This window comes from Microcaecilia unicolor, chromosome 3 (genome assembly GCF_901765095.1).
Source record: "Microcaecilia unicolor chromosome 3, aMicUni1.1, whole genome shotgun sequence".
In the NCBI taxonomy this organism is placed as follows: domain Eukaryota; kingdom Metazoa; phylum Chordata; class Amphibia; order Gymnophiona; family Siphonopidae; genus Microcaecilia; species Microcaecilia unicolor.
Genome location: NC_044033.1, coordinates 374,751,279 through 374,777,407, shown reverse-complemented (window position 1 = coordinate 374,777,407; position 26,129 = coordinate 374,751,279). Strand labels below are relative to the sequence as shown.

The 26,129-nt window shown below is 50.0% G+C and overlaps 1 protein-coding gene across 1 annotated transcript in view; it reads left to right on the top strand.

The window, feature by feature from the left end:
* Positions 1 to 26,129, top strand: part of CAD (carbamoyl-phosphate synthetase 2, aspartate transcarbamylase, and dihydroorotase) — a 448,399-nt gene that overhangs the window by 24,585 nt on the left and 397,685 nt on the right. Inside the window, exon 4 of the mRNA XM_030198598.1 lies at positions 12,580 to 12,722. Within this exon, the coding sequence (XP_030054458.1) occupies positions 12,580 to 12,722 (143 nt within the window). The remainder of the gene's footprint in view (positions 1 to 12,579; positions 12,723 to 26,129) is intronic.

Sequence of the window (26,129 nt, the reverse complement as noted above, 5' to 3'; positions counted from 1 at the left end):
TTGCAGGTCTCACTGTTCGGGCGTCTGCATGCAGCTGTTATGCTGTTAGAGCCTGCCTAGCTTGGCTGCAACAGGCAGTGGCTCAGCCCGGAGATGGAGCGGAGCCCTTCTTGGATGTGGCTCCGCGGATGGAGGTGGCCTTGTCCTTTCTGGCTGATGCCCTTTATGACCTTGTCAGAGCTTCGGCTAAACAAATGGCAGTAGCAGTGGCGGCTCGCCGTCTGTGGCTACGACACTGGGCAGTGGACATGGCCTCTAAGCAAAGGTTGGTGAAGTTGCCTTTTCAAGGACTTCTCCTATTTGGTGAGGAGTTGGAGAAAATTGTGAAAGGCCTGGGTGATCCAAAACCCCAGCGCTTGCCCGAAGATAGGCAGAGGCCTTCCTCTAAGGGCCAGGCGGTCCACTCCTCGTACGGACCTCGCTTCCGTGAAGCTAGAAGGTACCGCCCGGGGTGTTCTGCTGGGTTCTCTTCACGTGCCCGTGGTCAGCAGAGGAACTCCTTTCGCTCGGACAAGTGTTCCGCAGCCGGTGGCTCAAGACCAGGAGTTCAGGGGCGACCCTCTCAATGATGGTGCGCCGGCCCTCTCCTCGATGCCTGTCATCGGAGGACGGCTTTCCCTCTTTGTCGAGGAGTGGGCCAAGATTTCCTCAGATCAGTGGGTTCTGGACCTGATCAGAGATGGATACAGAATAGAATTCAACGCCCCAGTAAGAGAGATGTTTGTGGAGTCCCGATGCGGTTCTGCCGTCAAACGGGCGGCGGTGGAGGAGACTTTACAAGGTCTGATTCAGTTAGGGGCTGTGACCCCGGTGCCTCCCGCCGAGCAAGGCTGCGGCCGATACTCCATCTACTTTGTGGTGCCGCGAAAAGGTGGGTCCTTTCGCCCTATTCTGGACTTAAAAGAAGTGAACAAGTCCCTGAGAGTGCGGCATTTCCACATGGAATCCCTGCGCTCCGTCATTGCGGCGGTACAGCCAGGAGAGTTTCTCACGTCTCTAGACCTGAAAGAAGCTTACTTGCACATACCGATTTGGCCCCCGCACCAGAAGTTTCTGAGGTTTGCGGTGTTGGGAAAGCATTTCCAGTTCAGGGCCTTGCCTTTTGGCCTCGCCACAGCTCCCCGAACCTTTTCGAAGGTAATGGTGGTAGTAGCTGCTTTTCTCAGGCGAGAGGGTATCAGGGTTCACCCGTACCTAGACGACTGGCTCATCAGAGCAGACTCTGCAACAGAGAGCTTACAAGCTACAGCCAGAGTGGTCTCAGTACGGCAATCTCTAGGCTAGGTCGTCAATATGGCCAAAAGTCATCTGACCCCTTCACAATCTCTAGAATTTTTGGGGGCCAGGTTCGACACAGTCTCGGGCTATGTGTTCCTACCCGAGCTAAGGCGGTGCAAGCTTCAGAATCAGGTCCGTCTGCTCCTGAGGATGCCCCGCCCGTGAGCTTGGGACATTGTCCAGCTGCTGGGATCGATGACAGCCACGATGGAAGTGGTACCCTGGGCGAGAGCGCACCTGAGACCTCTACAGTATTCCCTACTCCGGAGATGGTCTCCTATTTCTCAGGATTACCAATGCAGACTTACTTGGCTCCCTGCGGCTCGACTCAGCATGGAGTGGTGGCTCTCGGACAGCATGCTGCGGCGAGGAATGCCGCTGACGCTCCCCGTTTGGTGCCTAGTGGTAACAGATGCCAGCCTGAAGGGCTGGGGCGCACATTGCAAGGGGAAGCATGCCCAGGGTCTATGGACACCCGAGGAGTCGGAGTGGTCCATCACCCGCCTAGAGTTGAAAGCGGTGTTTCAGGCGCTTCTGGCCTTTCAAGTGACCCTGGAAGGATTGGCTGTCAGAGTGATGTCTGACAACGGTGGCCTATATAAATCGACAAGGCGGAACAAGGTGCAGAGCACTAGCCGCGCAGGCCGAACTGATTTGCCACTGGGCCGAGCTGCATCTTCAGTGTCTGTCGGCAGCTCTTATTGCAGGTCAGAGCAATGTGCATGCCGATTATCTGAGCAGGCATCAGATCGATCCAGCAGAATGGAATCTGGCAGACGAAGTATTTCTGCAGATCTGTGCCAAATGGGGCAAACCCGTGATGGATCTAATGGCGACAAGTGCCAATACCAAAGTCTCGTGCTTCTTCAGCAGACGGAGAGATCCTCACTCGGCGGGGTTGGATGCCTTGGCTCAACCCTGGCCTCCGGGTCTACTTCATGTGTTTCCCCCATGGCCCTTGATAGGGCGCCTGCTCTTGCGGATTCGGCTGCACCCAGGAGAAGTGGTCCTCATCGCCCCGGATTGGCCAAGAAGACCTTGGTATGCAGACCTCCGACAGATGCTCCTGGAGGCTCCTCTGCCGTTACCTCTGGTACCGAACCTGTTGACTCAGGGACCGGTAGCTATGGAGGACGCCGGCCGCTTTGGTCTTACGGCATGGCTATTGAGAGGTCGCAATTGAGGGATAAAGGTTATTCCAATAAAGTTATTTCCACTCTCCTGCAAGCCCGCAAGCGGTCCACTTCCGTGGCTTATGCCAGGATTTGGTGCCTGTTTGAGTCTTGGTGTGCTTCCAGAGCCTTTGCTCCAATGCGGGCTCCTGTCTCGCCGATTCTGGACTTTTTGCAGGAAGGTGTACAAAAAGGCTTGGCCTATAATTCCCTGCGGGTGCAGGTGGCAGCGTTGGCCTCCCTTCGTGGTAAGGTGGAAGGCGTGTCTTTGGCTGCTCACCCAGATGTGGCACGGTTTCTTAGAGGGGTGCTTCGGCTCCGACCTCCAGTGCGAGCACCCTGTCCAGCTTGGAACCTGGGGCTAGTTTTGAAAAACCTGCAGGCATCTCCTTTTGAGCCGCTTCGGCGAGCATCGGAGAAAGATTTGACACTGAAGGCCGTTTTTCTGGTGGCCATTACCTCGTCGAGACGGGTGTCAGAGCACCAGGCGCTGTCCTGTAGAGACCCATTTCTGCAATTTTCAGAGTCCGGAGTCACGGTTTGGACCGTGCCTTCCTTTATGCCTAAGGTGGTTTCAGCCTTTCACCTAAACCAGCCTATTTTCTTGCCCTCTTTTTCAGAGGAAGAGTTTCCAGAATCTTTTGGGCAGCTGCACCTTTTGGATGTGTGCAGGACTCTGCTGCAGTATCTGCGAGTTACTAACTCTTTCAGGACTTCTGATCATCTGTTTGTTTTGCTATCCGGTTCTTGCAGAGGGTCTCCAGCGTCTAAAGCCACTATTGCCCGCTGGCTCAAAGAAACTATCATTTCAGCTTATCTGCTGGCCGGCAGGGTTCTGCCTGTAGCCTTTAAGGCGCATTCTACTAGAGCGATTTCTTCCTCTTGGGCTGAAACTGGAGCACTCTCTCTTCAAGAGATATGCAGTGCAGCAACATGGGCTTCTAAGCTCTCCTTTGCCCGACATTACAGGCTGGATGTGGCTGCCAGGAGGGATGCGCGTTTTGGTGCACAAGTGCTAGCGCGTGGTGTGGCTTGTTCCCACCCTATCTAGGGATTGCTTTGTTACATCCCATACGTAATGGCTTCATCTGCTTGATGACAAGGAAGGGAAAATTAGGTTCTTACCTTGGTAATTTTCTTTCCTTTAGTCATAGCAGATGAAGCCATGAGCCCTCCCTGTATGATTGTCTGTATGCTGTGAATCTGTTTTTTCAGGTTCTGTTCTAATTTCCTGAAGTTCCTTCCTTGGGAGAAAGTTGGAAAACAATCTTCAGGATTCATGTTCAATTTAAATTTAGGAGGATGTGTTCATTCCCTCCAGGAGGCGCGTGTGTTCCCCTCCAGTTCTATAAATAGGAGGATGAGTTCATTCCCTCCAGTGTGTTGGGAGGATGTGTGATTCCCTCCAGGAGGCGCGTGTGTTCCCCTCCACTTATACAATAAGGAGGATGAGTTTATTACCTCCAGGAGGATGTGCATTCCCTCCTTTATGAGTTCATGCCTTTGTGATGGGCCATCGTTCGCTGTGAGGAAAGCTCTTGTGATTCCCATTGCGGTTTGCCATACTGCTTTGGAAGCTTCAAATACTGAAGAGGCAGTGGAGCTAGCTGGCCAAGAGGGCACTGTGAAAGTTTGAGTGCTCTCTATCTCCCCTGCTGGTTGATGGACATAACCCATACGTAATGGCTTCATCTGCTATGACTAAAGGAAAGAAAATTACCAAGGTAAGAACCTAATTTTCCCTTTTTGATTTTGGATGATGAGGTAGATGAATTGGAGGGAACTGAGCAATTTGAAGTGGGAGGGAAAACTATGGTTGAGAAGGCCTACAAGAAGTGATGAGAATGATCTGAGCCTTTACTTGTGATTTTTTGATAAGTACAGTGGGGGAAATAAGTATTTGATCCCTTGCTGATTTTGTAAGTTTGCCCACTGACAAAGACATGAGCAGCCCATAATTGAAGGGTAGGTTATTGGTAACAGTGAGAGATAGCACATCACAAATTAAATCCGGAAAATCACATTGTGGAAAGTATATGAATTTATTTGCATTCTGCAGAGGGAAATAAGTATTTGATCCCCCACCAACCAGTAAGAGATCTGGCCCCTACAGACCAGGTAGATGCTCCAAATCAACTCGTTACCTGCATGACAGACAGCTGTCGGCAATGGTCACCTGTATGAAAGACACCTGTCCACAGACTCAGTGACTCAGTCAGACTCTAACCTCTACAAAATGGCCAAGAGCAAGGAGCTGTCTAAGGATGTCAGGGACAAGATCATACACCTGCACAAGGCTGGAATGGGCTACAAAACCATCAGTAAGACGCTGGGCGAGAAGGAGACAACTGTTGGTGCCATAGTAAGAAAATGGAAGAAGTACAAAATGACTGTCAATCGACAAAGATCTGGGGCTCCACGCAAAATCTCACCTCGTGGGGTATCCTTGATCATGAGGAAGGTTAGAAATCAGCCTACAACTACAAGGGGGGAACTTGTCAATGATCTCAAGGCAGCTGGGACCACTGTCACCACGAAAACCATTGGTAACACATTACTACATAACGGATTGCAATCCTGCAGTGCCCGCAAGGTCCCCCTGCTCCGGAAGGCACATGTGACGGCCCGTCTGAAGTTTGCCAGTGAACACCTGGATGATGCCGAGAGTGATTGGGAGAAGGTGCTGTGGTCAGATGAGACAAAAATTGAGCTCTTTGGCATGAACTCAACTCGCCGTGTTTGGAGGAAGAGAAATGCTGCCTATGACCCAAAGAACACCGTCCCCACTGTCAAGCATGGAGGTGGAAATGTTATGTTTTGGGGGTGTTTCTCTGCTAAGGGCACAGGACTACTTCACCGCATCAATGGGAGAATGGATGGGGCCATGTACCGTACAATTCTGAGTGACAACCTCCTTCCCTCCGCCAGGGCCTTAAAAATGGGTCGTGGCTGGGTCTTCCAGCACGACAATGACCCAAAACATACAGCCAAGGCAACAAAGGAGTGGCTCAGGAAGAAGCACATTAGGGTCATGGAGTGGCCTAGCCAGTCACCAGACCTTAATCCCATTGAAAACTTATGGAGGGAGCTGAAGCTGCGAGTTGCCAAGCGACAGCCCAGAACTCTTAATGATTTAGAGATGATCTGCAAAGAGGAGTGGACCAAAATTCCTCCTGACATGTGTGCAAACCTCATCATCAACTACAGAAGACGTCTGACCGCTGTGCTTGCCAACAAGGGTTTTGCCACCAAGTATTAGGTCTTGTTTGCCAGAGGGATTAAATACTTATTTCCCTCTGCAGAATGCAAATAAATTCATATACTTTCCACAATGTGATTTTCCGGATTTAATTTGTGATGTGCTATCTCTCACTGTTACCAATAACCTACCCTTCAATTATGGGCTGCTCATGTCTTTGTCAGTGGGCAAACTTACAAAATCAGCAAGGGATCAAATACTTATTTCCCCCACTGTATTTGAAATTAGAGGAATTGGGGGATATGCATATGAGAGGTATATTGTTCATGAGATGGTGAATGTGTCCTTGGCCAAACTGAGATTGGTTGGATGGTGTGAGCAGAATTTTTTTTTTTTTTTTTGCATTTGGTGGGCCCAGAGCTAATATGGGTGGGCACTATGTATGAGTAGTGTTTCTTGGGATACTACAAAATAATGCCTTAGAGTGCACTTGATGATGGATTTCTAAGTAGCCTGCCCAACAGCTGCCCTGCATCTACATAAACCATATACATACTTAATATGAAAGAAAAAGCAGAGCCATCATATTGATTACTTACAAGAGTAATCAAAAGCTGGCTGGGGGTGGGCTTCTGGGTGGGGGTGGGTTCTTCACTGCCTAGGGCAAACAAAAAGGTATAATCATTAAATATACCTTTTTGCCCTAAGCAGTGAAGTGCTTACCCCACCCAGAAGCCCACCACCACCAGGCAGCATTTTTGAGTACAATTTACACATTAAAAAAATATATGTTTATTACCTGGCTCCTGTAGCTGGGTTGTGGGGCCGCGGGGGAGTGCTGCTGCTGCTGTGACTGTGATTAACTCGGGAACTGACAACCACTGAAAATTATAGACCCCACCGCAGGCATAGGCAGGCACAATGTGGACTGTGGACCCGTGCCTGTGTCGCAACACATTCAGGCCGGCAGCCTTCCCGTGCAGCGCTATCGTGACATGCATATGGTGGCCTGGGCCCTGGCCAGGGGTGAGCGTGCATTAGTACATCAGCGTGGTGCACCACACACCCACACAACACTTACATGAACCCCGTGCCCCCGGTCACTAGCACGCTCTTCCTAGCAGGCCCCCCTGCCATCACTGGACCCATCCGCCACGTCACACGATCCAGAACCACAAGGCCACATCCCTTTACTGCTACCCCCATCAATGACCTCTGGATAAAGAGCAACTCCTTTTTGCCTCAGGCAGTAATAAGACGTCCCAGAACAGCCATCTCAGTGTCTAAACCGTTCCCTATTACAGAAGGAAGGTCCAGAAGTGGCCATGGCTAAGGAAGCAAAATGAGGTACATCGTAAAACGAATATTTACTCCCTTTCATTCGCTTTTCTACCAGATTATGTCCTTATGCACACTTCTACAGGCTACTGTAGCCAGGGCAGAGCAAGTTGGATAGAAACTCGGTAGCTGCAGACTCAAAGGAAACTATGGACTGTATGAGGTCAGCTAAGTTGCAGGAAAGAGAGGGAAATATCATGGGCTCCTTGAACAAGTGTTTGGAGCCCTGAGATGAAGAGGATCCCAGCCTGAGAAACTTCCAGAGAATTCTGTGTTGTGGCGGCGGTGGCTCGTAGAAGCTGCTGCTAGCATAGTCGCACATTGATTTGATTGGCCAATTAGTTTGCGCTTTGCACTGCCCTGCGCCCTTATTGGTTCTTGTGTCTGGTTCTGTGCCTGATTGACGATCTATTGGAGGAGCCAGAGAGCGTGGAGCCAGCCGGGTCGAGCTGCAGGTGTAGGACTGGGCAGGGCCAGGCTGGGGCTCGCACTAATCAATAGTCAGCCCCCTGCGTGCCGTGCGTGCAGCTATACCCTCAGATGCCACGAGCGAGCGTAGGATGGATGCGAAACAACTAACTACGACGCACCTGGAGAGATCAGCTGAGCGGGTGCCCATGACGTGGTAGTACACTAGGCTGCTCCGCTTCGCTCTACTGCTGCAGTCAGTGAGTATGTGCGCTTGGGTGGTGCTGTGGTGGGCGGGCCTCAGCCAAAATCGGGCTGGAAGGAACCTGGAGAGATCAGCTACGCCAGAGCGCGAGCGGGTGCGTCTCTGCCGTGGTACGCTAGGCTGCTGCTGCAGTGTGCGTGCACTTGGGTGGGCGGGCCTGGGCCCACCCAGGCCCACCCGTAGCTATGCCCCTGGTCTAGGGACCAACCGTGAGGCTGGAAATGCTGGCTGAGAGAGTCAGCCAGGATATTTCAGTTTCCAGGAAGGTAGACTGCTGTGAGAAAGATGTTGTGAGATTGTGCGAATTACTAAATTTGAGATGGTTCTTGGGAAAGGAAGAAGGAATCTGTGCTTCCTTATTTCATTATGTAGAACATTGAGACTTGGTTGTCTGCTTGAACTTGAACTGCTTTGTGGGATATTGTTTGTGGAAACGCTTGAAGAGTTTTGAGGAGTGTTGTCATTCCCAAATGATTTCTATGTAAAGTTTTTTTTTTTTTTCTCTGAGAGACCACAGACCTTGTGTTTGAAGACCAGATGTGTGGGTTTCGCAGCCTGTCTGGGAAGCGCAGGTTGAAAGTCTGGCGTGTATGTAAACGGGAGTGAAAGAAATTCCCTCTGAGTAGATTTTTGAATGAGTCCAGCGTTGGATAACTTATTGAGTGAAATTTGTGATGTTGAGAATTGTTGATAGGGAATCATGATGTTAGTTTCAACGAGTGTGAAGATCCCATTATAGAGGTCTTATGTTTAATCGTGCGAAAGGCATGGTGTGCACTGCAGTCTCCATGTGTACTAAAATGCGGAGGAAATGTGTTGTTGGAGCTTAAGAGCTGGAGATGATCGATTTAACAAGATCTAAGATTTGATGAGCTCTGTGAATAGGAAGAAAGGCTGTGGTTTAGTGAAAAGATGAGCTGCGATAAATTCCAGAGACTGGGATGGTTCTGTGCTTGATTTTTCCGAAGTTTATCAAAAGTCCTAGAGATTGTATGAGTAGTATTGTCGAACAGGGAAATATTGAGATTTCTTTTGTAGAGAGGCTGCCTCCACTACCATACATTTTGTAAAGACACTTGTAGCAGAGGAGAGGCCGAAAGGTAGAACTTGATACTGATAGTGATGAGAGAGGTATTTGAATCAGAGAGATTTGCGACAAGATGGATGAATTGGTATAGAAGCATAGGCTTCTGTCAGCTCTAAAGACCCTAAGCAGTCAATTTTGGTGAAGGAGAGGAAGAATTGTTGAACGTATGCTCATTTTTAACATTTCTTTGAATATGTATTTGTTTAGTCATCTTATATCCAGAATTGGGTGGCGTCCACATTTTGTTCTTTGTAATAAGGTATTTAGAATAAAATCCTAGTCCCTTTTTTGTGAAGTGGGAATTTTTCGGTGCAGTGTGAATGAAGAAAAGATATTTTGTCCTTTAGAGCTGGAAGCTGAGAAGGAGGAGGAGGGTGATTTGGAGGAAGACTGGTGAGAATGTTTTTTTTTTTTTTTTTTTTGAGAGAACCCAATTGTCTTTTGTGATCAGTTTCCAAATATTGTACAAAGTGGTTAACCTTCCTTGCAGGATAGCAAGTCGTTCATAAACATGAAACCCTTCTAATGGAATGTTTTTGAGAAGGTAGGAGTGGAGAAGGATGAGAGTTAAAAGCCAGGAGTTTGTTTTGTTGACTTTGAGATGTTTATTTTGAGATTTAAGTTCCCTCAGAATTTGATGAGAAGGTTGATATGAGAACTGACTTTGATATCTGGGTTTATAAGTAGGGTAACAAGGTTGATGAGGTTTTGTTTTGCTTTTATGAGTATCTCTTTAAAGAGGAAGATTGTTGCTGCTCAGTATTGTCTATAGATAGAAAAGCAATATCATTTCTTTGATTTTTTTTTTTTTTTTTGTGTGTGAATAATGCTTCTGCTTTATCACAAAAGAAATTGTCATTTGTGCAAGGTGCATTGGCCAACTTGTCATAAATGTTCTGGTCTGTCCCAGATGCCCTCAGCCAAGGTATTCTGCAAGGCGCAATAGGTACTTCTGCTACTCCAGAGGCAGTGTCGTAGGAGTGAAAGGTTGATCTAATGAGGTATTTGGTACACTGATAAAAGTCTTGTATAGTAAATTGAAGTGATTCAGATTGCTGGATGTTTTCAAGAATTTTATAGAGATAGAAATGAGAAATTGTTGAGTTATAATAAGACTTTTTACCCACTGTCGAGTAATTTATGGTCGTTTCTCAAGAGGAGTATTAGAATACAAACGAGAGCTCTTAGAACGTTTCAAGGCTGACTCAGCCACTACTGACTGCTGATGAGTTGAAGGTTGTTTTGACTTAGGATCTATTGAACTCTGTATTTGGTTTTAATGGGTTTAGGGGTGTGATGAGATGTGTGATGAGATGTGAGAGGCTCTTGCCAGATGAGTTTTGTATTTTGAGTAAATGGTGAAGAATAGGAAGAGTTACCAGTGATTTTGGAGCTTAAACATACTTTAGAGCTTTTAAATATTTGCTCCTGTGGTCAGGTTTGTCTCTAGTAGAGTTAATTGTTTTGACAATTTTTGTAGAAATGTAGGTACGTAACATCCTCAGGAGGATCCTGGTTTTCAGGAAGTGGAGAAAGATTTGAAGAGATACCTGGAGAATGAGTCTCCTATGAAGGACTGTGGTCTGAGGTTTCTGCTTAAGGGTTAGAAGATGGTGGTGTAGAATTTAGTTCATGAGGTTGGAGTTACATGTAAGACAGAGTTCCCTTCTTTTTTTAATTGCCTCCATAGATCAGTGAAGTCTGGGTGAGACAGTCAATACCTTACATGAGGGTTGAGAAGTTGTGAGAAGGCTCTTCTGCGGTACAATAGGCAGAGAAGGAGCAAGGTGCTTCAAATTAGCAGTTTTGCTTCCTCTTTTTTGGAGGGAGTGGATTCAGGTGCTGAAGGCAGTTCAGTAGCCTTCCTATAAGGAGAAGACTACTCCCTGTGATTTTAATACTCCGAAGAAGAGGAGGTTTAATAGTGACACTGCCAGTGAGATTGTTTATTTTAAAAGCTACTTTAGTGCTAATAGGCACTGTAATCCACCGCAGCCCTCTAGCGCTTATTATGTATGGAAACTCGGTGCCTCAGTGGTGCATGGTACCTTTTATTTTCTTGAGTCGACTGGTGATGAGATGTATGGTGAGAGGTGCTCCGAGATCTGCTGTCAGAGAAGCAGTGCTAGAGAGAGTGTCTGAGCGGCACCGATGTCTTCCTGATGCACTGTGTTGTCGACACGTGCGTCAAATGCGTGGAGGGGATTGACTGAAGCACTGAGGCAGGGAGGGTTTGTGCAGGCAGAGAAGGCTCTTAGTAGAGTTATTTGAGAGTGTCTTTCCATAATTTTTGTAGGAACATAAAAGCTGTTAAGGTCGATTAAAACCGCCTGTCAGGTAGACTGCCTAGAAGCCACTTGCACATAGCTGTACCTTTTATATGGGCGAAAATGCTCTCCTGCAGTTGAAGTTGTGAAAGTCCAAACAGCACAAACATAGTTGGTGAAACTCTGTAGCAGACATTTTAGCTCCTCGGTTTGTGCATTTTGAAACTCGGTTTATTCTGCATTGTGAACTCAATTGTGAAGAAAAATAAAAAGAGCAAGGGTCTGAATGCTGCCGACCACTGTGGCATTTAAAAAAACAAAACAACAACCAAAAAAAAACAGATTCAAAAGGGTAGTGCAAGGCAGGAACTACTACGCATGCTCAGAAGACCTCAGTTAAAAGTCTTCTGAGGAATGTGACAAGGACTGCTCAGCACTGTCAGCTGTGACGTCCCCACATGTGTGGCTGTTCGTCATCCTGCTTGTCCAAGGATAAATTTTTTTTTTTTAATTCTCCCACCACCACTTCTTGTTTGCACTGGTCAGGAAGTAAACACTGCAGAGCTGTGTACTACGGCTCCTAAGTTCTAAGCCAGGAGTGTCCAACATTGGTCCTCGAGGGCCACAAACTAGTCAGGTTTTCAGGATTTCAGCAGTGAATAAGCATGAGATCTATTTGCATGCACTGCCTCTATTGTATGCAAATAGATCTCATGCTTATTTCATTGTGGAATCCAGAAAACCTGACCTGGTGAGGGATGAGGTTGGGACACCCCTATTCTAATCCATGCCTCTCATTCTGTGTCTATCATGCCTCCCTACTTGTAAATCACAACATTTTTTGAGTGGTACTAATTACAAACCTTAATTTAAATATTCCTGTGTGGTTTCTTCTCTTTTTCTTCTATTTATTTATTTTATTTATTTAGATTTTGCTCACACCTTTTTCAGTGGTAGCTCAAGGTGAGTTACATTCAGGTACACTGGATATTTCTCTGTCCCAGGAGGGCTCACAATCTAGGTTTCTAGGAATCTTTCTTACAGTTCAGGTATACAAAGTGGTTGCCAGTTTTTGACACTTGAGGTGGCTGTCTCTCTACATATAGAGCCCTGTGATTATGAAAAGCTTTGGGATCTGTAGTGGTGTACAGGATAGGAGATGATAATCACAGGGGTATGAACTTGATGGGCTTTGTTCACCCAGGTTCTTCACATGGGAAGGCACAGCATTGCCACTGACCAACCCTTTTTAATTTTTAAAACCATTTTATTATGTTGGTTTTGCAGAATACTAATCCCTGAAGCTTTATTCTTGAATACAGATGAGTAGGGTACAAGTCCTTGCTCTGGTTTTTAACCTAATAATCCTTTGGTAAATAACTTGACTATTGTGAAAAGTCTTTTTATAGCCTGTTGCACTTTGTCTATATCCTTACTGAGCAGTAATATGTCTTTTCACTGTGTATTGTCAGATTTTGATTTCCAAGTTTAATAATATCTCCTGTTTCCCGGTGAGTAAAATGTGTTAATGTCACTTTTGGCATTTTGGTCCTGTCTATGTTAAGGGGTGGATACCAGAGCCCTGACCAAGAAGATCCGAGAGAAGGGAACGATGCTGGGGAAGCTGGTTGTGGATGGTACAGATGAAGGCACTGTCCCATCTGATGACCCCAGCAAAAGGAATCTGGTGCAGGAAGTTTCACTAAAGGTAAACTAAGTGACCTTAAATAACCCCAGATGGGGTCGTGCATGCTGACTTTGGGTTCGTGACCTGGCCTGGAAGTACATAGGCACATCATCTTGATGCATCTTGGCAGGGTCACTGACATTGTTTAGGCTGTGACCACCGGGTCCCGGCCCAAAAACATTTGGTAAGCTCTGCCCTAAAGTCTCCTATTCCCAGCAGGGCTTGGGTGGGTTGACATAGGTTGATAGCTATATGCTTCAGGGGTTACACTTCCTCTCCTGTTCCTTTCTCTGCTTTATGCTTGCCTTGAGTCAGCAGCTAACTAGCTTAGGGAACACCGATTAGTACTGTACTCCTGTCCTTGCCTTAGAGACAGGAGTAGCTTTCTGGAGGGTGGACCCTCGAGTAAATTTTTTTTCTCTCCCAGGCAGAACCCCAGGCAAGAAAAACTCGCTACTAAATAAGTATTAGTCTTAATAAATGTTTATTCAAAGAAGCCAGTATAAAGAAGCCAATAAGCAATTATTCAGATATTAAAGAAAATAAAAACCCCAGTAGAGTATAATATGTAGCAAATAAACAGTTTTCCCTGGGAGCTGTCAATATGTCCACCTGCTAGTGTAGACACACTGAGGCTCCTCATCATCAGTTCTATTTCCTCTTATATACCTTTTTCTTCCTTTCCTTATCTTAATTACCCTTCCTACCTAATGAATATGCATCTTTCCAGAACATTCTATTTCCTTTTATGGTGAATCCTGTTCCAGCACTTTGTCATCTTCCAACTCCTATCATTTATTCCCTCATTGCATGGACAGTTCAAGGCCTGTCATATAAGCATGAGTTTTCATTAGATAATGGTTTGACTTATGTCCTTGTTATGCATAGTCACCATACTAATGCCCCCCACCCTCTTGCTGAAGCTACAGTTTCACCCAAACCCATTTACTTCTCCTTTTGATTGTTTATCTGGATAATGCAGGTGTCCTTAGTCATGGGAGTCCCTGACCTTGTTGCTGACCAGCAACTTGTCACAAGTTAGCATAGGCCAAATGTCAAACCAGAAATTTCTACAGCCTTAGAAGGGTAATTAAAAAAACAACAACAAAAAAAAACATTTCTAGCTGTCTGCTCCCAGCTCAAGAAATGCAAAATAGCCATATTAAAATAAAAACTAGAAATATAGATGGTTTGCACCTTGCCATGGCCTCTGTTATATACAGTACTTAACATTAACAAAACTATTGCATGTTGGTTTTCTGGTGTGCCTCTGCTGAACCCTGTTTCTCTTTTTGGCACTTCAATCATTCCAGTATCTAATTTTTGATATTTAGGCATACTTCTAGACAGGGGTGTGCTGGTAAATTTTTAACAGGCTCTTTCTCCGGACGTAGCCAGCTCTGCAGTTGGAAGGGCCAGGGGTGGCCGGGGGGGGGGGGGGGGGGGGGGGAGGGGGAGCAACACTTGCCTCTCTCTCCTCCCTCCCTTCGTGTGGGCACGCTAGGCATACCTTTGCTGGCAGCCAATAAATGGACTGCCACCACTCCCAACGTCTTGCTCTGAGCAGCATGCTGGAACTTCTCTCACATGTTTGAGAAGTCCCAGCCTGCTGCCCAGAGCTGGAAACAAGGAGCGGGGAGCAGCAGTAGTCTATTTACTTGGCTGGCAGGGCTCAGCATTCCCACCAGCAAAGTAAAAGATAATTCAGCAGGGGGCCCAAGCCCACATTTTGGGAGCCATGGAGGGCCCTACTTTAACAACTGGCTCCCAAAATTCTTAAAAACTTAACAACCGGCTCTTGCGAGCCTGTGAGAGCCTGCTCCAGCACACCACTGCTTCTAGACTATTTTCATCTCTCTTCTTTCATGCCACTAGATTCGCATTTTACCAAGGTTAGTTTTCTGGTCTTCCATCAACTTAGAGCTATTAGACATCTCTTTGATATTTTGAATTTCCATACTCTGATTGTTTCCTGTCTTGATTATTCCAGTATTATCTATGCAGACTTACCACATTCCACTCTGTGGAAGCTGCAAACACTCCAGGATGTAGCCATCAGGTTATTATGCCATGCTCATCGATCAGATCACATCTTACCCCTGATAAAAAAAAAATATATATATATATTGTCAGCAAGCACCCCTCCGTGCTGTCCGCTCTTGCTTCGACACCTCTCTGTGCTGTCCGCGCTCCGCTCAACACCTCTCTGTGTGGTCTGCGCACCTCTGAGCACCTCTCCGAGCTGTCCTCCTTCGCCCACACAATTGGGGCTAATCCATCTCCTCAACAGAACTGTTCCGGCTCACTTGCAAAAAGCAATTCACAGTACTGTTTATTCTGCAGAGCACTTTTATTTCAGAGCCCCACCAGCAGGCGCATAGAGTATGCGCTGTATTCCAGCTGCTGGTCTCTGTACAACTTACTTCCCTTCTTCTTCCCCTCTCCCCACAAGCCCCCAACAGTTCCCAAAAGTTCAGTCTTGAGACTCCAAACCCAAATGAAATAGACCTTTGAGTCAGTCAGTTCCTCTACTCACTTTCTCCTACTGCCTAGGAGATAGAGGCATTTTCTCCTCCCTCACTTGTCAGCCACCAACACTCTGACAACCTCCCACTGAAAATGTACAGACTGACCTTCTTCATGTAATTACCCTCTGTCCTGAGCAGAAGAACTCCATTTGCTCTTGTTCAGCTTCTTTCATGGCCTTTTCACAGTCCTCCTCCAGCTCAATCTCCTCCCACTCCATGGAGTCTTCCCCCACCCTCTCTCCCAGGTGCTGCTCCTCCCCTTGATTGTCCTCCATCTCCCAATCACCTTCTGACCTTTCTGCCTGCTGGGAGTTGGAGTGCTGTCCCTCATGTTCCCTCCTCCCTTGCAAGTGCTGCTGGGTTCTGTAGTTCACTTCCTTTCTTGCAAGTCTCCTACCCCCTTTCCCCGGCAGAGAGTGATCTTCCTTTCTAGGCCTACTGCCCCTGTCAGTTCTTCTCTGCCTTCCCTCTACCTCCTCCTTACATACCCCCCCGCTTAAGAACCTTTTACCCTCCCGGGGCTTGACTCCTTCAACCTCCTGCCCGGCCATTCGGGACAAAATATCCACATTCCCCAATAGTTTGCCTGCCCGATGCTCCACCCGGAACTGAAAGGGTTGCAAGAACAGATACCAACGCATAAGTCTGGCATTAGCGCTTTTCATCTGCATTAACCATTTCAGGGGGGCATGATCCGTAATAAGCCTAAAGGGCCGTCCCTCTAAATAGTATTGACACATTTGGGTGGCCCACTTAATAGCCAGACACTCCTTCTCAATGGTGGCATATCCTTTTTCATGAGGAAGGAGTTTACGGCTCAAATATAACACAGGATGTTCCTCCCCCTCATGGATCTGAGATAGTACTGCCCCCAAGCCCACCCCCGAGGCATCCGTTTGCAGCACAAAGGGTTTGTCCCATTCAACTGCCTTCAGTACCGGATCCTCACATAGCGCTAAACGCAACTCTTGAAAGGCTTCTTTCTCCTCCTCCCCCCATTTCAACTGATTCGGCCGATTCCCTTTTAGCATATTTGTTAAGGGCTCAGCCTGTGAGGCAAAATGGGGAATGAACCTGCGGTAGTACCCGACTAGCCCAAGGAAACTCCGCAGCCTTTTTTTGGTTGTCGGATAAGAAAACTCCCTAATACTTTGTACTTTATCCAACAAGGGTTTTACCTGCCCACCCCCCACCTTATAGCCCAGATATTTAACCTCCTGCTGGGCGAAGTGACATTTCTGGGGATTAAGTGTGAGACCTGCCTCCCGGAAAGCTGTTAACACCTTCCTGACCTGCCTCATGTGTGTAACCCAGTCCTCACTATGGATAATGACGTCATCCAGATAAGCCGCAGCATAACTCTGATGAGGCCGTAAGACCCTATCTAGCAGGCGCTGACAGGACGCCGCTGCGGAGTTTAATCCAAACGGCATCCTCTTAAATTGAAAGAGCCCCAAGGGGGTAGAAAAGGCCGTCTTGGGCTTAGACTCCGCAGATAAAGGAATCTGCCAATATCCCTTGGTCAAGTCCAGCGTAGACAGATACTGAGCCGACCCCAACCTATCTAATAAATCCTCAATACGAGGCATAGGATAGGCATCAGGCGAGGAGAGGGCATTAACCTGGCGGAAATCAATACAAAACCGCCAGGTATCGTCTTTCTTAGGCACCAGCACCACTGGACTTGACCAAGGACTATATGATTCTTCAATAATACCATACTCCAGCATTTCCTTCACCTGTCTAACCACCTCTTGTTGTTTCACCGGGGACAGCCTATAAGGTCTTTGCCTAACCACCCGGCCCTGATCTGTAATAATCTCATGCATGCTCAAATGTGTCTCCCCCGGACAGGGAGTAAGGACATCCTGGAACTCTTCTAGTAGTGCCCCAAGTTCCTGCTGCTGATCCTTATTTAACTCCTCTGCAATGTGGGGCTTCAGGGACTTAAAGATGTCTGAGATCTGAGGCCCCAGATCCTCCTCCTCCATCGCCTTCGTCCCGCCCCACAGCACCTTCCTTTCCCTCCACAACTTTAACACATTCACGTGATATGTTTGCTTTCTCCCCCTCTTATTCCTCACCTCATACGTAACGGGCCCCAATTTCTTAGTAATCACCCCCGGTCCCCTCCACCGACTTTCAAATTTATGAGGGCCATCTGCTATCATAATTATGACCTTCTCCCCTTCTGCAAACCCTCGCTCTTTCACTCCCTGATCATAATATGATTTTTGATATTCTTGACTTTTACCCAATTTATCCCGGGCGTAGCCCCCCAATCGTCGCAACCTACCCTTCAGATCAAACAGATAAGAGACCACCGTACAGTCTCCTCTATCCGGTGGCACCCATTGTTCCCTCAGGATATCCAAAATTCCCCGCGGGCCCCTCCCATACATTAATTCAAACGGAGACACTCCTAATGAAGCCTGCACACTCTCCCTACAGGTGTATAAGACAAATGGCAAGAGGCGATCCCACTCATCCATACAGCTCCCCAACCCTCTACGCAAGAGAGTCTTAAGAGTCTTATTAAATCTCTCTACCAGACCATTGGTCTGAGGATGGTAAGCTGCGGTACGGATGTGTGCAATACCAAACGCCTCCCATACTTGAGCCAATGTACGGGAGAGAAAATTAGTGCCTCTATCAGTAAGTACTTCCCGGGGAAACCCCACCGTACAAAAAATGTGAATCAGCTCAGCGGCAATCACCTTAGCTGACACTGTACGCAGGGGCACCGCCCACGGGAAACGGGTGGCCATATCTAACACCACCAAAATATACACAAAACCCCTCCGTGACTTGGGGAGCGGTCCTACAATATCCATAGCCAGGCGGCCTAGCGGAACCCCAATACGAGGCAAGGGACATAAAGGCGCCCGCTCTGGCCCCCTCTCGGCTACCTTCTGACAGAACCCACAGGAATTGCAATACCCTTCCACTTCTTTATAAACCCCTGGCCAATAAAACCTTCGCAAAACCTGGTCCAGGGTACCCTGTGTCGCCTTATGTCCCCCCAGCGGCTGATCATGAGCTAATCTCATGATCAGGCTACGAAACCCCTTGGGTATCACCAACTGTTTCTGCCACCCGCTCCCTATTGCCGAGCTAACTCTAAATAGCAGCCCCTTCTCCACCCTAAAATGCGGGGAAGAGCCCCCCTCCCCTTCTCGGGCCCTACTCCAGGCGTACTGCAAGGTCCCGTCAGACTCCTGCTCCCTCTGAAAAGAGGGAAACTGCTCTAGGAGCTTCCCCAGGTCCCTTGGAAAATCTCCTTCCCCCTCGACCTCTATCATGGCCTGCCTTCTTTTCCATTGAGCTCCCTTATTTTGCCGGACCCCTTTCCTACTTTTCCCCGGGGTACCAAAAATCTCAGGATGAAAGGGAAAAACCTGATCCAAAGGAAGAACCTTCCCACCCTCCTGCTGTGACTGACACTGAGCCCGGGTAGTTACAAAGGCTTTTCCCCCTTTCACATATAGGGAAAAAGGGGCCCAGTCCCTCCCCAGTATCAGGTCCTGTGGCAGCCGAGACAACACCGCTACTAATATCCGGTGTGCCCCCATAGGCCCTTTTACGGTCACCCAATGTAAAGGATACCTAGTACTAGCCCCATGAATGCATTGAATAGCTACCTCCCCCTGGCTAGCCCCTCTCTGATCATACTTTCCCTTACTTATACGGGATCATAACCTCCTTGAAAGGATAGATTGGTCAGCTCCCGAGTCTAACAGGGCCTCCACTTTCACCCCCCCCACCTCCACGACCTGAGTAAAGGGATTGGACACCTGTTTATAAGAATGAGAAGTAAAGCCCTCCTTGGCCCTACAATCCTTCCTTACGTGCCCTTTATGCCCACACCTATAACAAATACGATCCCCGGCATACCCCGAGACCCCCATTCCCCCTTCACCCATACCGGCCAGTTCCCTCTTTGCCTGCAGAGGCTTAGCCCCTGTCATATATCTTTCCTTTCCCGCCCGCACCCCGCCCCCACCCACATGTTGGGACTCTAGATAGCATTCCATACTTTTAACAGCTTCATCCAAAGACCCACAGCCCCGCCTAATCAAGTCCCTTCTCAATTCTGCTGGTAAGGCCTCCAGAAACTGCTCCAACACCAGCTCTAACATTACTTGAGTCACTGAGTTTTTTTCTGGTTCTAACCACTTGGTGGCCAAATCCAGTAATTTCTGGGCCAAAGCCCTGGGCGTCTCTCCTTCTGCCCACCTCCACTCTCTAAATTTCCTTCGGTAGGACTGTTTACTTAGCCCGTACCTGTCCAGAATAGCCCGTTTAAGCTTAGCATAGTCCGCAATCTCAACAGCCGGGAGACTGCGAAATGCTGCCAGTGCCTCCCCGGATAATGCCGGAGCCAGTCTCATAGTCCATTGCTCCCCTGGCCAGGCTGCAGCAACCGCTACCCGTTCAAATGCCCCCAGGTAATCCTCTATGTCGTCCTTATCGGACAGCTTACCCCAGGGTAACCAGTTCATCCCCGTCAGGCCTCCGGTCAACGGTGCTCCTCCCGTTGCAGCTCCCTCTGGCATCGTCGGCCCTGGCTGTTCCCGTGCTCCTCCTTTCAACAACTCCTGACACAGTTCCAGAAGCGGCTGTTGCTGGGCCCTCGATGCGGCCAAGGAGTCCTCCATCAATTTGTGTGCCAGTTCCTGTTGTTTTTGGAATTGATGGGCCATGAAGGAAAACATCTCCTTTGGATCCATTGTGCTGGCCTTCTTCTCTCCTAGACAACACACAAAAACAACAACTTCCAAGTGCAGCTGCTTTTATAGGTTTGCCACCCTGCAACCACACCCATGCATCAGCAAAATCCCTTTCCAGCCCTGCTAAATGCTCACCGGATAGCCCAGGATTTTGCGCTTTGCTCCTCCTTCTCTTGGAGAACCAGGAAGTTCTGTCAAATATCCCACCACTGCCACCAAATGTCAGCAAGCACCCCTCCGTGCTGTCCGCTCTTGCTTAGACACCTCTCTGTGCTGTCCGCGCTCCGCTCAACACCTCTCTGTGTGGTCTGCGCACCTCTGAGCACCTCTCCGAGCTGTCCTTCTTCGCCCACACAATTGGGGCTAATCCATCTCCTCAACAGAACTGTTCCGGCTCACTTGCAAAAAGCAATTCACAGTACTGTTTATTCTGCAGAGCACTTTTATTTCAGAGCCCCACCAGCAGGCGCATAGAGTATGCGCTGTATTCCAGCTGCTGGTCTCTGTACAACTTACTTCCCTTCTTCTTCCCCTCTCCCCACAAGCCCCCAACAGTTCCCAAAAGTTCAGTCTTGAGACTCCAAACCCAAATGAAATAGACCTTTGAGTCAGTCAGTTCCTCTACTCACTTTCTCCTACTGCCTAGGAGATAGAGGCATTTTCTCCTCCCTCACTTGTCAGCCACCAACACTCTGACAACCTCCCACTGAAAATGTACAGACTGACCTTCTTCATGTAATTACCCTCTGTCCTGAGCAGAAGAACTCCATTTGCTCTTGTTCAGCTTCTTTCATGGCCTTTTCACAGTCCTCCTCCAGCTCAATCTCCTCCCACTCCATGGAGTCTTCCCCCACCCTCTCTCCCAGGTGCTGCTCCTCCCCTTGATTGTCCTCCATCTCCCAATCACCTGCTGACCTTTCTGCCTGCTGGGAGTTGGAGGGCTGTCCCTCATGTTCCCTCCTCCCTTGCAAGTGCTGCTGGGTTCTGTAGTTCACTTCCTTTCTTGCAAGTCTCCTACCCCCTTTCCCCGGCAGAGAGTGATCTTCCTTTCTAGGCCTACTGCCCCTGTCAGTTCTTCTCTGCCTTCCCTCTACCTCCTCCTTACAATATATATATATATATATATATATATATATATATATATATATATATCTCCTTGGCTTCCCTGATTACCTTTACTGTTTTTTGTTTTAATTTTTAAAGAAGTCATTATTGAAAACCAAAAAGCAGGAATAGTTACATTCTCCGAGGACAAGCAGGCTGCTTGTTCTCATGACTGGGGTTGACGTCCGCGGCAGCCCCCACCAACCGGAAGAAGCTTCGCGGGACGGTCGGCACGCAGGCCACGCCCACCGCGCATGCGCGGCCGCCTTCCCGCCCGTGCGCGACCGCTCCCGCCAGTTACTTTTTTTCCGCGACTGAGAGAGTGGTGCGTTTGCCTCTCTCTCTGTTCAGCCGCCGGATTTTCGACCGCGTTTACGCGGATCGTCGCTTGGACCGTTCGGTTCCCTCTGTTTTTGTATTGTTTTAAAAAAAAAAAAAAAAAAAAAAAGAAATTTTTTGCGCGTGTGGAGCACGCGCTCCCCTTTTTTTCCCTCGCTTTCTAGCGGGGACGCCACGTTGCGGCCTAGTGGCCGCTCGGTCGGTTGATTTTTTCGTGGTGTGATTTTAGCCACCATTGCCGACTTTGACTTCGCCGACGCGATTTTTCCGTCGATGTCCTCGAAGGTCCCGAGTGGATTTAAGAAGTGTGGTCGCTGCGGCCGGCCGATCTCGCAGACCGACACCCACGCTTGGTGCCTCCAGTGCCTCGGGCCGGAGCACAATCTCAAGTCGTGCGCTTTGTGTCTCGGTCTCCGGAAACGGACTCAGGTTGCGAGGCAAGTTCTGCGGGACCGTCTTTTTGGAACTTGCGCCGGCCCCTCGACGTCGACCTCGACGGCATCGGTATCGAAGGCCGGTTCTTCGGTACCGGTATCGATGCCCGAGACATCGGCACCGATGGCAGCGACCCCAGGAGAACAGGTCCCGTTGGCCCGCCGGTCCGCCGGTGAGAGTGGGGTTGAGAGGCCGCGTGGGCAGTCGGCCCCGGTCACTCCCTCAACTCGTGAGCCACGGGACCGAACCCTGTCGGACCCGGTACCTCGAGACCGAGGGGGATCGACCTCCTCCTCCTCCATGCCCTCCGGCGCCGGTGACGTGCACCGGAAAAAAGATAAGAAGCGCCGTCACCGGGAGCCCTCGGTGCACCCTGAAGAGGAGTCGACGCCGAAGCGTCATCGCAGAGAGGAGAGATCTCCGTCGGTGGTGGAGGTACCGACGCGTCGGGGTTCCGGCACCTCGGTGCCGTCTCCTGGCCCCCAGCAGCTTCTGGCACCGACACCCTTACCGGCCCCACCGCCTTTCCCGGCAGCGGGCCTGGTCGAGTGCCTCAGAGCCATCCTTCCGGGGATCCTGGAAGGGCTGATGCGCCAGGCTGTGCCGGCACCCCCGACGCCGATGACTGTGGCGCCGGCGAGCTCTAGCCCGGCGCCGGGGCTGTCGACACCGCCGCCGCTTGCGGTGCCGGTCTCGACCGCCACGCAGGTGGAGTCTCCGTCGACGTCGATGGAGGGAGCTCCGTCCCCGCCGGCGCGGGAGTCCACCGCTCGACGACACCGAGACCTTGGTGCCTCGACGTCGAGCCGGGCCCGGTACCGGACTCAGCTACATGAGCTAATGTCCGATACCGAGGATGAGGACTCGTGGGGGGAAGAGGAGGACCCGAGATATTTCTCCTCAGAGGAGTCTACGGGCCTTCCCTCGGACCCCACGCCGTCACCGGAGAGGAAGCTCTCACCTCCTGAGAGTCTCTCCTTTGCCTCCTTTGTGCGGGATATGTCTATAAGCATTCCCTTTCCCGTGGTCTCTGTGGAAGAGCCGAGGGCCGAGATGCTCGAGGTCCTCGACTATCCATCACCACCTAGAGAGTCCTCCACGGTACCGCTGCACAATGTCCTGAAGGAGACGCTGCTTCGGAACTGGGTGCGACCACTAACTAACCCCACCATTCCCAAGAAAGCAGAGTCCCAGTACAGGATCCACTCTGACCCAGAGCTCATGCGGCCCCAGTTGCCCCATGACTCAGCGGTCGTGGATTCCGCTCTCAAGAGGGCACGGAGTTCGAGGGATACCGCCTCGGCGCCCCCGGGGCGGGAGTCTCGCACTCTGGACTCATTTGGGAGGAAGGCCTACCAATCCTCCATGCTCGTGACCCGCATCCAATCTTACCTGCTCTATATGAGCATCCACATGCGGACCAATGTGCAACAGCTGGCGGACCTGGTCGATAAGCTCCCGCCGGAGCAGTCCAGGCCTTATCAGGAGGTGGTCAGGCAGCTGAAGGCGTGCAGAAAGTTCCTGTCCAGGGGGATTTTTGACACCTGTGACGTGGCATCTCGTGCTGCGGCCCAAGGTATAGTGATGCGCAGGCTCTCATGGCTGCGTGCCTCTGACCTGGACAACCGCACCCAGCAGAGACTGGCTGACGTCCCTTGCCGGGGGGATAATATTTTTGGCGAGAAGGTCGAGCAGATGGTTGACCAACTGCATCAGCGGGAAACCGCTCTCGACAAGCTCTCCCACCGGGCGCCTTCAGCACCCGCCCCCGCGGGCGGGCGTTTTTTCCCGGGCTCGGCAGGCTGCACCCTATTCTTTTGCGAAGCGTAGGTACAACCAGCCGGCCCGAAGGCCTCGTCAGGCACAGGGACAGCCCCAGCGCGCTCGTTCCCGTCAACAGCGTGCGCCTAAGCAGCCCCCTGCGCCTCCACAGCAAAAGCCGGGGACGGGCTTTTGACTGGATCCATGGGAACATAGCCGCCCTACAAGTGTCCATACCGGACGACCTGCCGGTCGGAGGGAGGTTAAAATTCTTTCACCAAAGGTGGCCTCTCATAACCTCCGACCAGTGGGTTCTCCAAATAGTGCGGTACGGATACGCCCTGAATTTGGCCTCCCTGCCTCCAAATTGTCCTCCGGGAGCTCAGTCTTTCAGCTCCCATCACAAGCAGGTACTTGCAGAGGAACTCTCCGCCCTTCTCAGCGCCAATGCGGTCGAGCCCGTACCACCCGGGCAGGAAGGGCAGGGATTCTATTCCAGGTACTTCCTTGTGGAAAAGAAAACAGGGGGATGCGTCCCATCCTAGACCTGAGAGGCCTGAACAAATTCCTGGTCAAAGAAAAGTTCAGGATGCTTTCCTTGGGCACCCTTCTGCCAATGATTCAGAAAAATGATTGGCTATGTTCCCTGGATTTAAAGGACGCATACACTCACATCCCGATACTGCCAGCTCACAGACAGTATCTCAGATTCCGCCTGGGCGCACGGCACTTTCAGTATTGTGTGCTGCCCTTTGGGCTCGCCTCTGCCCCACGAGTGTTTACAAAGTGCCTCGTGGTGGTAGCGGCCTACCTACGCAAGCTGGGAGTGCACGTGTTCCCATATCTCGACGATTGGCTGGTCAAGAACACCTCGGAGGCCGGAGCCCTCCGGTCCATGCAGTGCACTATTCAACTTCTGGAGCTGCTGGGGTTTGTGATAAATTACCCAAAGTCCCATCTCCAGCCAACTCAGTCTCTGGAATTCATAGGAGCGCTGCTGAATTCCCAGACGGCTCAGGCCTACCTTCCCGAAGCGAGGGCCACCAATCTCTTGGCCCTGGCTTCGCAGACCAGAGCGTCTCAGCAGATCACAGCTCGGCAGATGTTGAGACTTCTGGGTCATATGGCCTCCACAGTTCATGTGACTCCCATGGCTCGTCTTCACATGAGATCTGCTCAATGGACCCTAGCTTCCCAATGGTTCCAAGCCACCGGGAATCTAGAGGATGTCATCCGCCTCTCCACCAGTTGCCGCACTTCACTGCTCTGGTGGACCATGCGGACCAATTTGACCCTGGGACGTCCATTCCAAATTCCGCAGCCCACGAAAGTGCTGACGACGGATGCATCTCGCCTGGGGTGGGGAGCCCATGTCGATGGGCTTCACACCCAGGGTCTGTGGTCCCTCCAGGAAAAGGATCTGCAGATCAACCTCCTGGAGCTCCGAGCGATCTGGAACGCACTGAAGGCTTTCAGAGATCGGCTGTCCTGCCAAATTATCCAAATTCGGACAGACAATCAGGTTGCAATGTATTACGTCAACAAGCAGGGGGGCACCGGATCTCGCCCCCTGTGTCAGGAAGCCGTCGGTATGTGGCGTTGGGCGTGTCGGTTCGGCATGCTTCTCCAAGCCACGTACCTGGCAGGCGTAAACAACAGTCTGGCCGACAGACTGAGCAGAGTCATGCAACCGCACGAGTGGTCGCTCCATTCCAGAGTGGTACGCAAGATCTTCCGAGAGTGGGGCACCCCCTCGGTGGATCTTTTCGCCTCTCAGACCAACCACAAGCTGCCTCTGTTCTGTTCCAGACTTCAGACACACGGCAGGCTAGCGTCAGATGCCTTTCTCCTTCATTGGGGGACCGGCCTCCTGTATGCTTATCCTCCCATACCTTTGGTGGGGAAGACCTTACTGAAGCTCAAGCAAGACCGCGGCACCATGATTCTGATAGCGCCCTTTTGGCCCCGTCAGATCTGGTTCCCTCTTCTTCTGGAGTTGTCCTCCGAAGAACCGTGGAGATTGGAGTGTTTTCCGACTCTCATTTCGCAGAACGACGGAGCGTTGCTGCACCCCAACCTTCAATCCCTGGCTCTCACGGCCTGGATGTTGAGGGCGTAGACTTCGCTGCGTTGGGTCTGTCTGAGGGTGTCTCCCGGGTCTTGCTTGCCTCTAGGAAGGATTCCACTAAAAAGAGTTACTTTTTCAAGTGGAGGAGGTTTGTCGTTTGGTGTGAGAGCAGGGCCCTAGAACCTCGTTCTTGCCCTGCACAGAACCTGCTTGAATACCTTCTGCACTTATCAGAGTCTGGCCTCAAGACCAACTCAGTAAGGAATCACCTTAGTGCGATTAGTGCTTACCATTATCGTGTGGAAGGTAAAGCCATCTCTGGAGAGCCTTTAGTCGTTCGATTCATGAGAGGCTTGCTTTTGTCAAAGCCCCCTATCAAGCCTCCTACTGTGTCATGGGATCTCAACGTCGTCCTCACCCAGCTGATGAAACCTCCTTTTGAGCCACTGAATACCTGCCATCT